This window comes from Rhinolophus sinicus, chromosome 9 (assembly GCF_057876585.1).
Source record: "Rhinolophus sinicus isolate RSI-liver-muscle chromosome 9, RSI-T2T, whole genome shotgun sequence".
NCBI lineage: Eukaryota > Metazoa > Chordata > Mammalia > Chiroptera > Rhinolophidae > Rhinolophus > Rhinolophus sinicus.
The window spans coordinates 30,963,104-30,976,226 of record NC_142509.1 but is presented as its reverse complement, the minus strand read 5'-3'; the positions used below and the strand labels follow the sequence as shown (position 1 = coordinate 30,976,226).

Below are 13,123 nucleotides of genomic sequence, written 5' to 3'. Positions count from 1 at the left end.
CTCCAGAGGGCAAAAGAAAAAAAAAAAGTGTCATTTGTTTATTTACTTTTCAGATAAAAATAATTCAAGGTAGCAAATAAAAATGTGACATAAATCAATAAAAGCGTTATTTTTAAAAAGTGAAAAAATCTAGATTAACGGAAAGAAAAAATAAGATGTAGGAACAAGTGAAGTTAAATACACTAAAATTTATATCCTACACACTTTCTAAAGGTGGAGTATATCTTGGATACGAGCGGTTTAAAAACCAATGTTAATAGGAAAATAATTTTTTGTCACATAATTTATAAAGGCCTAACGACAGAAGTAGAAGAGGTATTCAACTGGTATACCACACTGATCCTGAGACTAGAGAGAGATTCTCACATGTTCAGAGAGAGGTCGCTTAATAAGCAAATAGCTCCTTCAAAAACATCCTCCTCGGAAAATCAATCATGAGTTTCATTAGGCTGATGTTTACAGCATCTCTCAACAAAAGGCTGACTATGAAGGCAGAGCCTGATAAAAGAGGATCACCTTAAGGAGCCAGGGAAGACAGGAAGGTGTCAAAATGGTTGCAGAAGTGCACACGCGTGCACACACACACACACACACACACACACACACACCCAGCCCAGGGGACATGCTGACCACCCCTTCCCCAAAGCCAATTCTTTCATGCCACATTAAGAACCCCGATCTAAACTAGAGAAATGAATGGCCATCTTCTAAAGATGCTTATCTCAACTGAACTTTTTCTAAGTATTGAGCGGTATCAAATGTGAAAACATATACTTGGCAGCAAAGCTACTCTAAGTTGCTCATTAAGTGAATAATTATCAACACAGGTCCTAACAGTCACTGAGCTGAGGGGTTAGAGCTGACATACTCTTAAGATATTTAAGAACCCTAATGAAAACCCATGACAAGAAGATTCTTTACCACAACAAGGAATCAAGGAAATATCCATGAGGAGTGCAAAAATTTTCTACAGAGTATTTGGGTCCTATTCAAATATCTAAATGAACGAGCAAGAATCTTAGTTTTTGGCAGGTATTATTATAAATACCTACCTCAGGCATCAAAAAACACCAGCACCACCAACAAAACAAATTATCTATGGAAGGTCTATTTATTCCAAATTCTATTAACTAAAGCCAACTTGTTTAATATTTATCTCTATTTTAAAATGAAGAGTCATTAAATAAATTCAGTTAAAGGACACGAGATTGTCTTGTCACACTGATGCCTTCAGTTTTGCCATAGCTACCCTGAAGGAATTTGTGGGCAGAAATTGATAACAGGACCAGCTGTGCACAAGGCTCTTTTCTGAGTCCTAACAATCATTGGCACATACTTAAAGATTGATCTTTTTCTGCTCTATTGGAGGAGGAAGACGATTTAAAACAAAGCAAAACGATGGGGAAGAAGGGGTCTGAGAGGCCAGGAGACAGGCAACAAAATGTGGCACCTGCGATCTGACGACTGTTCTGACTTTGTGAATACTTACCGAGAGCAGGAACAGTTGACTCTTTGGGTTGGATCCACAAAATCCCAAGTAGCAGGATTGTTAGCAGGCTCTTCTTCAAGAGTTGGAGTTGACATTTGGCTCCTCCTAAAAAGGGTTAAAAATGTGACTTGAGTAAACATGAGATAATACTCATACCTCTGGGGAGAAATGTTAAAAAGATTTGAATATATTTTACACAGTAACGGTATCCTGCTGATAGGTAGATAGTTCAGAACAAAGTGGGGTGGAGGGGAGACTACTACCTGTTCTAATGAATTATTAGATCAGGGGTGTCCAAACTGCGGCCCACGGGCCAACTGCGCCTGCAATCCATTTTTAATTGGCCTGCAGCAAATTCCAAAAATATGTTTAGTTTACTTAAATAAACCAGGTGAGGCAATAGTACTTCACCTCGAGTGAGTGGCCCGGCTGTGTGTGTATTTTATCGCATATGGCCCTTGGTGAAAAACATTGAAAAAAGTTTGGACACCCCTGCATCAGAAGAAACAGGATTCAAAATATTTCTATTTAAGTTTAATGCCCATTTTAATACGGATGGTGCACACAGCAATGAAAACACTATCTGGAACTATTAATTGTTGCTTTAAAAAAAGTCAGCTAAATTTTGTAGAAATAACCTAAATTTTAAAAAATTACCTTTTCACAGCACCTGTGAATTATATACCCCCAAAGAGACTGTTTAAATCACTCCTGAAACTCCTATCTATATTTAAGGGCAGTAGCCGACACTTGTAAACTAAAAGACAAGAAACAACAGTTATCTCCTCCCCGTCACTGATAATTGGTAGCAAAAAGATGTTTATTATCACATAGTGAATATAAGAACACTGGGCAGTAGTTGGTATTGCTGATTTGGCTACAGTGGAAACTGCAAAGTATATCAATGATGGCTGTGGCAGGAATTCTCTTGCCCTCGAACCCTCCTGCCATTCTAGGTGTCTCACTTCTCCATTCTGTGCTGCTCACAGAGAAGCTATGGTCTGTGAAGACTTGGTGGAGATGAAAGGTTAGTGGTGATAAAAAATGGTTAAAAAGGAAATGTTAACTTGGAAATTGCCTAGGCATTGCAGAGAAAAGGGAAAATATGTGTACCAATTATCCTAAAGGAAAGGATCATTTTTAAGTAACTAGAGATACCTTTTTAATTCTGAAATACGACATATGATTTTTCATTGCAATTAGTTTAGATTTTATTTACTATATCTTCCTCAGCAGCCTATTCTAGAACCAATTCATTGAGAAATAAATATACAGTATGGATTTGCTAAAAGGTAGGTCCAGAGGACAGGTTTTTAAATCTGTACGTAAAACTTGGAATAGTAGTCACTAAGAAACATCTAACTGACCTCTCAATGAGTGGAGTTTTTAGCAGTTATTAGCAAGAATGTCCGTATTTATTCTGTTCCAGAAAATCAAGACTCATTTGTTTACTTACATTGGTCAAGAAAGTGGACATCTCAATCATATCACAACAGATATGAAAATATGCTGACTATGCTTATGTAAAACTTGGTAAGTGAATGTTTACATAAATCTTGATTATTGACTACTGTTTACATAAATCTTGATTATTGACTATTATCATTCATACAATTAAAATAATCACCAGTAATCTCTTCTTATGATTAATTCTTCCTCTTTTCCAAAAACATGTTAAGGAAGGGAGAAAGGGAGGGCAGAAAAGGAGAAAGGGAAGGAAAGGAAGGCAGGGAGGAAGGGGGGGAGTGAAAGAGGGAAGAAGGGACGTAGGGAGAAAGGAAGGTAAGTAGAGGAAAGAAAGAATATAGTTTCCCCAAATCAACAAAACAGAAGCACAACAGCTGGTAAACACCCCTCTAATTGCCATCAATTCAGTCCAGAAATGTACTGTCAGTTAAAACATACGGCCAATAAATAATAGAAAACATGGCACAGAAGGTCATTTCCCTCAGTAAATAGGAAACATCCATAAATTGGTGCACAAAGGGAAACCAAACCCACTGATTAACATCAGATGAGCAGCAGGCCAACACTGAGATGATCACAAACTTCAAAATTTTCCTGGATAATCAAATCAAGTAAAGTAAACATCCTTATTGTAACATCGTTGCTTTGAATTTTCTAGTATTATGTTCAGGAAGATGAACATAGGACCCTCAGGTGCAATGCAACTGACCCTCTTCATGCAGAAGCCAAAGAAATGGTTACTAAACCATGATGCAGATGTAACGCAATCAACATACTTGGACTGGGTTCTGTTGAGGATGCATTCCTTCCAGACTCGATGGACCATATGATTGTGGAGCTTTGGAGGAATCTTCCCCGATCTCTTTGGACTGTGCATAGTTATCATCCCCCCGTCTTGGGAACCTAAGTGACTGACAGCGCTCTGCGTACCTCCACTCTCACCTGGAAAACAAAGCCAATTTGGAATGTCATTCTTCTGAAAAGGTCTTCTAGTGCGTAGACTGCTGGCTTATGTAACATAAATATATCGTAATTGTTAAAACTCATATTCACACAGCTTTGCCCCTAAGCTTTGGCAATAACATTGTCCGTAACTAGGAGTATAATTTGTGTCAGTACAGCCTTTTTTCCCTGGTACTTTGTATGATTCTTTGTGTTCTCCCTAAAATAGTTCATCACATCAATACTGACAGGCTCGCACTCTCTCCAAGGGCATCCGCACACAGAGGCACTCCTACTCCATGGGTATTGGAGAGAACTTACACGGAAGGGTTCATATATCAGAACATCAAAGATATAAACACACATGGATTGTTTTGAATTTTTACATCCCAATGCAATAAATAAGTTTAATCAAGGCAAAACAAAACAGTAGAGGGAGCTTCATGCTTGTTTAGCTAAATGGTTGTGTAACAACTGCACACAGTGCCCTGGGTAGGAGAAAAAACTTAATGGCACAAAGCTTTCAACAAGGTCAAATTTCAAATTTGTGTGTGGAACAGTTTGTCCTTCTGCCTGACACCATTTATGAACGCTTAGTACTAAAACACTGAAACAGGCTGTCTCAACATTTTATGTCAGAGGATTGAAAATTCACCAGCTTCTCTCTAACTCCATACTGTTTTTCTAACTAGAGTTGGTATGTAATCCATTGCTTTCTATTATGTCCACTATGATTGCTGATAATACTGGTTAGTGGTTATGAGTATTTTACTACTTCTATCTCATACAAAACAAATACTCAATTTCCAGTACTAAGTTTCAATTATTTTCATCTATTTGATTTCATAAATATATTGTAGATTTTATTCTGAATAGAACTATGATGCAAAACATCTTGACCACAATAATTTTAAGCACTCCAGAAACCTCCACTCTCATATGAAAAAGAAACAAGCAACCTTAGGATACGAACTAATATTCCTGGTATCAACGCAACACAACCATTAGGAGTTGAATGGTTAGGCTCAGCTCTATTTAAAAAAAAAAAAAGAAAAAAAAACCAACCTCAAGTGCTTACATTTTAAGGAACTGAAGCTTTCTTGTTCGCCAGAAAAGCACTGTTATATTACAAATAAGAGAAATTAAAGAGACAAGAAATTTGGCCTTTCACTGCTACCTTTTATCTTAAATGTTCCCTGACCTGGTTCATGGTGCAAAATAATTCATTTCAATTTTATATTGGATTTTCAAATGCTTATTCTAAAACTGGGCAAAGTGAAGAAACACACAGCAGACGAAGATAGGACAGCCCTTCTCCCCCAAACAGCCTACACTGTTTTGCTAAAGAGATCATATGGCCATGATATTAAAGGGAAAATAATTCATGACCAAAAAGAAGAAAGGTAAGGAAAACAAGCCACAGAGTCGTTTGTGATTAAAGTTGGGTTAATGCTTTTCAACAGTTTTTAATAAAGGATTTAACGAAACTGTGGGTGATATATGACATGGACTTCACCGCGACTTGCTCTCCATGCCGTTAAATGCATGCTGAAAGGCTGTTTCTTACAACTGTCTCTACAAATGGAAGAGGCAAGCTGATATGCCTGTCCATGTGAGGCATGAGTGCATCACCAAAACTAGTGGGCCTCCTAGGTCTCCTGCTACTCTAGGAGACCCGTGGCCATGTAAGGAGGCAAAGTAACCCACTTTGTCCCATACCTAGAAAAACATGGCAATGCTCAATGTTAGTCAACTGCAGAATGACAAGGCTGAGAGGATTCTTCCTGATGGAGCATCAAGAGTCCTAAGCTATAATTTAACATGTCATGATGTGAACATTTGGACAAATTCATTTTACAACAAAGATTCCATTAACTTTTATTCAGAGTTTTGTTTGTTTGTTTGTTTTAGGGAGTGAGGAGACATCAGGGGATTTATTCACCCAGAGCCTAGCCCAGTGACATGCAGAGTCAGAGGGAAGGAATTGGAAAATCTATCGTTAGGAAGTCCACATTGAAACCACCATAAACAAAACCTCTTGGTTTTGAGTTATTGGATTTCGAGTTCTGAACTGACCCATCCAAGGGCAAGGCAGCATGCACACAGCAGGCCTTCAATTTTCAGTTAAATACAAACCTCACTCATTTGTACCAGACAACAACAAAAACCAATGACAACTTACGTAGTACAACTGTTAAAAATCCACACCTTTATAAGAAACGTGATTAAAACTTTTCAAAATACCTAATTCTAATCTTTGTATTAATATATCTTATCTGTGATGATTATTATAAAAGTGTAAAAGTAGTTTTTCTTTGTCAGTTTAAAGTAGTTTTAATAAAAATTGCTCGAGCAAATCCTTTCACAAGGGATCTTCCAAATTCTCTGTTCTACCACTATTAGAGCTGGATGTACATTTTTCACCATCTTAGCAGCTACATGGCTCTTAAAAACAGGCTACACGTTGCCCACGTTTATGTCTCCCATAATGTCTGAGGAATTCCTGCCAGATAACACAACAATGTGTGCTGAAACTGGAGGGTTGGGCACTGCTTTCAATGTTTGACACTGCCATTTACATAGTGCTTTGCTGTTTACACAACACTGTCAAGAACGTTACCTAATGTGTATTAGACTCCTGCAAAGTACGTGTAGTATTTAACAGAGAAGGAAACTGAGGTTCAGAACAAGGATGAGAATTAAATAAGGTCACTTAACTAGTAAAAGCTGTAGACAGGTTTTAAAATTAGGTGCATTCAATCACAAAGTCTATACTTTCCCAACATATTGTTTAACCATGACCATTTATTGAATGTCCACTATGTGCCAAGCATTACGCTGGAAACTTTGAAATAATGTCTTATCTAATCCGCATGGAAATTACCTTTAAGTGTGTATCATGCTTGAGTCTGTTTCCAAAGTTTAGCAACCACGACTTTATTTACTCTGATGTTCCTGCCAATGTGGCCCACATTAAATGTCTATAAATAATCCCATTTCAGCTCAAGTATGATGAATAGCCTTTCCTTAGTGACTAGATTTCCAATTAATGTCAACTACCACAAAATTTAATATGGGAAATATACTATTCAACAAAGACGGCAAAATCCTCCCAATTTAAATAATTTCTGAATTTTTCCATGATGGAAAACTCAATTTTTCACATGTAATAGTAATGATCATTAATGTAGAGAGGTTACTGCTGGGATAAACCATTTATTCAGAGCTCCTGGCACGTTAGGCTAACTTTATAATCTAATAGGGAAAGAACTACCCAAGACTTGTCCCTGTGTGACAACGTGAGCGAAGGCTTCTGCCATTGTCTGATGTAGTGTTTTCCATTTGTGTAAAATAAAAAAGCAGCCTACCTCGTGTCTCCTTGACCGCATGTATGCACACAGGCACACATGTGTACAAAGGGGCGGGGATCTGCGTAGAACTTACGAGAAACACCTCAATTGTTTACAGTTTTCCTTCTGCATCTTTTAAAATTCCTGTGTTACTCTATTTCCATCTCGTCCACCTGGAATTTGTCATTGTGAGTTTCCTCCCCTGCTCCATGGCAAGGGAACGCCATGATTTGCTGGGGTCTCTTCCACCCAGGACGTTCCTGGGTTGTACTCACCTACAACAGCCTGTTCTGGAGAGGTGGGAGGAGTGAGAGGCATCCCACAGTTACTCGGGTCCTTCACACTGCCCAGTCCCTGCGGCCCAACTGTAATATGGCCTCCAGCACTGGCAACGCTCTGAGGAACTGGGATGTCGTTCTGAGAGATCAAAACAAACGCTGAAGGATAGACCATGCGAACACCACCTGCAGGGAAAGAGCAAGGAGAAAAGCAGGCCTGAGAAAAAGTTCACAGCACACTGCCAACTTTATCATTGCAGTGGTCAGACTCGAAGCTCACTGGTGAAAATGGTACTGCAGAAAGTGGCATGTCCCATTCTTTCATCAGTTAGTAGCTGTTTTAACATGTGCTCTAACACGATAACAGCATTTGGAATATAGGGACCATTTGGTGCTTCAGGCAAGATAACTAACTACTCAGCGTATACCACTGTGTCAAGAGAATTAAAGAAGACAAGATGGGAAAATTATGGAGATTATTTTTGATGAATCTGAGTGATTATCTTTTTAAATTAAGGAAGATGAAGAAGAGCGAATAAGGTTCTTCAGGCTAAATACTTTGTCTTACCAACAATTACTTCTACTGCCACAGGGAAGTCATCGTCATATCCCAACTCCTCTTCTTTCAATTCTTCTTTCTTTTTCAGCACCATTGGGTAGAAATACTGCCATTCCTCGATCAACTTACGGGTGGCTGGGTCTGACATCTTGTAAGCTTGGCCTGTTAGTGTGCCATTTAATCCATAAGGGCTTACCAGAACTGAGGCAGGGAGGAGAAAGCATGTTACAGATCAGAGTAATAATGCCTACCTAAGTCTAAAGCTACGTATGTGGTAAGTTAAGGTTAAAGCATAACATCACTAAATGTATGTTGCTCTTTATTTCCTAACTCCTTTTAAATTGTGATTTTTCTCATTTCAGTACTTCTTATTTATATACCTCTCAATTCACATCAGGTTTTGAATGAAATCAAAAGGGGGAGATAGAATATTATCAGATAGCTATATCAACACACAAAATATAATCTGTGTATTAAAACATACACCCATCTGTTTGGTAATACTTATACAATGTAAATAAACACTGACCCTTCTATAACAAAAGAAAAATATTTAATATATAGAACCCCAAAACCTGCCTAGAGCTTGAACACTCTTTCTATGATTTCCGAGACTTCCTAAAATCTGTGGCAATTAAAAATTAATGTATAAATAAAACTTCTAATTGCAGAAAAGTCCTATAATTTACCAAGTCTGAAACATAGGCTTAGTTATAATTTCAGTTATGACTGTTTTAGAGGTCTGTTGATGAAACAACTCTAAGTAAAATTTATTTTACTAAAGGACTCAAAATCTTTCTTTTTCTTTCAGTATTTAACCTTAGTGTCATTTTCCCTTAGCTAGACACAAAAAATGTAGTTAACATAATACTGTGTGTAACCCAGCCAGTTCTTAGCCTCTGGGGGAGTATTTCAACCTCCCGAATAACATTTTGCTGAGGATAAAGGTCACTTTTTCTTAATCCTAATTTTTAAAAAATCTCAGCGTAGTTATGAAACGGGACATCCTCTTTCTGATGTCTTCGTTCTTTAACATCTGGATGGTATATCATGTCAATCAAGACAGAGACAGCTGTAGACATCACGTATTTCTTGGTGACTTTCTCCTGCTCCTCACTGATCCAAAAGGGATAACATTACTGGCCCTACCCAACACGGCTGACCAACGACAAGTTTCCTGTGGTAACACTTGTAGGAAATTACCACGTCAATATGGTTACTTATCTATAGACCAGCACCTGCCCTAAGAATGTACCTCATCCACAGCAGTCACGGAAAATAAGCAGGATAATGCCCAAAACGTCTGCTAGGATTTGAGGCACTAGTCAGAAACTGGCAAGATTTAAAATAAGTGGTCTATAGAGACCTGGTATGCTTAATATTATCTTCACCAACTTATGTTAGTTACCTTCCCTCATGACTAGTAATTCCTTTTACTATCATAAATAAATGCTGTTATTTTGAGTGACAGGAAGTCAGATGGTCCTCAACACCTCTCATAGTCAAGGAAACATAATACTTAAATGATTCCGACAATCCATAATATGCACGTATTGTACAGCGCTCAAGTGTACAGTTTGAGAATTGGGTTGTTTTTCATAGTAGTCCACACATATAACACCCAAATTACAGAACAATAAAATACATAACTTAAAATGTATTACAAATGGGGGGTGGGGGCAAAAGTAGGTAATAATTAGGACACAGTTAAATGAGGATTCAATGTTCTTTTTTACCTTAAAGAAAAAAATTTAATTATCTTTAGGGCAAGAAACAGATGCTTTCATCAAATTAAATCAGAGTCATCGGATTTAATTTGAAAACCAAAAAGCAATCATAAATAATATGGAGGCTAAACACTCGTGACAGGCTGTTATATCAATAAAAAGACTTTAGTCAAGTCTGTTAAAATATTAGTGTTTTTTAAAATTACATTGTGTGCTATACTACAACTATCTCAATCAGACATCTCTAGTAATCATAAATCAGATCGAACCAACAAAGATTTTTTCCGTATGGTTCAATCTAATATTACAACATTTTAAAAGTTATTCATAGAAAATTCTGAATTCCAAAGACAAAACCAAAGACGTAGAATGCAGTTAGAGAACAGGGACATGGAATTATTTTGGTGAGATTTAAATAAGCTGAGAATAAAAATATGAACCAATGTAGTCTATAATTAAAAGAAAATACTAAAGATATTAACATTACTGAAGAAACTATACACTACACAACTCTAGAAATTTGATTTTGGTTGAGATTTCAAATACTAAGTCAACAGTAATTATCTGTAAGTTATTACATTTCTGAAGCTATGGAACAAACAAAACGAAAACCTTTCATTGATAAGATATGTCGATTACTCATTGGATTATAATTTTCAAATATTTATTGATCTCCTTTTGTTCTGAAGGAAATTCTCCACATTTTTTTCCTCAATACAACTTCACATATGACCAGTGTGTATGTAATGAGCTTTCAGCAAAAAACTAGCAAGCTATTATTATTAATGTGTAAGATAGTGGTCTTTCCTTTCTTCTTCAGAAACTGGCCCTTATACTTACCATTAAAATGTCCGTTTAAGATAACATTTCCTTCTGCAAAGCCTTACGGGGAATGCGGGGGGTGGAGAGCAGGGGCGTCACCACTACTTACCTTGAAATGGTGCCGGTGAAGACTGAGCCATGTGTACATGCTCCTCATTGATCAAATAAATTGGCTGGTGTTGGGCAATCTCCACACTTGTGCACACATTACTTTCCCCGTGAAGAAAGAATGTGAAAGCACAGGACAAATGCTCACTAAAAAAGAAACAATGAGAAACTCAACTCCACATTTTGGTAAAAACAAATAGATGTTAGTCCCAGGAAGTACAAATAGGACAGAGCTTTACTTTATCAGCCATCCTGCAAAGCTTGCCTCTGATGATACGAACAGCATACATTTCTAATTGATTGTGGACAAATAATATAACAACAACTTGTTGGCAAACTAAATTAAAGTTGCCAGATACATCTGAAAAATTAGTTATGGTGCATTGTGAAATTTTGAAAGCTACTGTGTAGAATGCTTCCTGTTTCATTTGTATCAAGTCTCCTATGTTAACTATAAATTCCTACGGACAGAAAAAGAGTAACATTTTTCTACCTTCTCATGTACTAGTATCTGAACTGACTTTTAACTGATTCTAGGGACACTGACAAAACAGTTATGCTTATGTTTGGTACAACATAACAATAACATCAAATTTACAACCTTACAACATTACAATAAGGATAAAACTGTTGACTTTTAAAACAGTAATTAAAGACACTGCTGTATGTAAATTTCCAATATACAACTGCTAAGGTATTTTTGCAATTTACTTCTGATCATAAAATTTTATTAAAGCATTCCACACATCTCCATTTTCCACACAATTAGCAAAAAATTGACAAAAATTAAGTGTCTTGGAGAAAAATAATTTCAAAATTACTCCAGTGGCACATTCTTTCAAAGTTGTTAACTTTGGCACTAAGCCTGTCATAACATCTCTATTTCTCAAGACAGTTCATAAGAATATGTGCCTGATGAACCAAAATCAGGCAACCACCATCTAAAAAAACTATCTCCAAGATGTGCTTCTTTTCAAGTTCTTCACAATATTAAAGAGTATTTTAAATCTACTCAAAAAATTAAATTTTGTTTAAATATAACATTATAAGGCTTTAAGGGGAAACTGAAATAAAGTGATACAATGTCCACTTGTCACACAATAAAGGATATATATTCTTCCTTGACAAGTGTGTTGAGATAGACTGAGAAAATTTTCTGTATTACTAGAATGTGAAGTTTCATCAATAGGAAACACCCTGTCTTAGATTTGGGGTATTTAGCACAAACACAGTAAACTTAATATAGTAACTAAAATTTTGTAACATTTTTAAAAGTTAAACTATCCTCTTACCTGAAACTAATAATAATAATAATAATAATAATAATAATAAAAATGCTCTTGATACCATCCTTTTTAAGTTTCAAGTTCACACAGAGGAGATGATGCACAGAGGTGTAAAACAGTACCAACAGTAAAAGTGCATTGTCCTTTATGAAAATGACACTAGAAACATCATCTTCAACAAAGGACATTAACAACATCACACCTGGCACATGATAGGACCAAAATACAGGTTTACAAATTTTGGACTGGTTAATTTTCTATCTGTAAATTTCAGTGAAGGGGTTTGAGCTCAGTTACCCTATTCATGCCTAGTATCCCCTGTGTTTAATAGCGTATTTATAAAATATCTGGTTAGACAGAGTTACAGATATTGAAGGTAGCATAGAATACATTCTCTTTTCCACTGATTCCCAACCGTGCATGAGAATAAATGCAACCAGTATTTATCTATCAACTAGTAAGTGTACAGAAAGGTGCCAGGAGCCTGAAGTGACACTGAATAAAAACATGGCCCTTACCCTCAAGGAGCGCATAAGTGAACAAAAGAGTGATATGAACGCTCATCAGTAAAATGAAGCCAGGTATAAATACAGAAAAGAAATAAAAACAAAATGCTATAGGGAGGTTAAGGTGTATGGATTCGTTCAATTTGGAAGATCCAAATACTTCAAGAACACAAGAACAGATGAAAACAGGGTTTCAGTAGTACAGAGAAAAGAAAAGGTAAGAGACAGCATGAGGCAAGCAGTAGACGTAGTTAAGAGGCTATAGTTTGGAAATTCTAAAGGGAGGAATGGCATGACATGATGAGAAAGGAGTCTGAAAAAGAGTCGGAGGTCACCCCTTGAGACAACACAGAGACTTGTATGTGAAAAAGTACAGGGAGCCAATTTAAGGTTTGGTTTTAAAAAGTCAGCTGAATCTAAAGAATCATGATGAAAACTTCAAAATAATATTAATTTGAACTTCCTATGCCCCCAAAACACAGAGAAGCAGCACAAATGAAAAAGGCAGGAATTAAATCAATGACCTATTATTTCATATTGATAACTTTAAAAACAAAATGTCTTTTTAAGTTAAAATGTAAGAAAAATA

General features: G+C 36.6%; 1 protein-coding gene across 2 annotated transcripts in view; it reads right to left on the bottom strand.

Moving 5' to 3' along the window:
• The window catches only part of MED13L (mediator complex subunit 13L), a 271,629-nt gene that overhangs the window by 47,887 nt on the left and 210,619 nt on the right, over window positions 1-13,123 (bottom strand). For both annotated transcript variants that reach the window (XM_074321652.2, XM_074321653.2), the window contains exons 5-9: window positions 10,744-10,889; window positions 8,095-8,286; window positions 7,524-7,712; window positions 3,733-3,898; window positions 1,490-1,594 (exon numbers count right to left, since the gene is read on the bottom strand). In XM_074321652.2, the coding sequence (XP_074177753.2) occupies window positions 1,490-1,594; window positions 3,733-3,898; window positions 7,524-7,712; window positions 8,095-8,286; window positions 10,744-10,889 (798 nt within the window). The remainder of the gene's footprint in view (window positions 1-1,489; window positions 1,595-3,732; window positions 3,899-7,523; window positions 7,713-8,094; window positions 8,287-10,743; window positions 10,890-13,123) is intronic.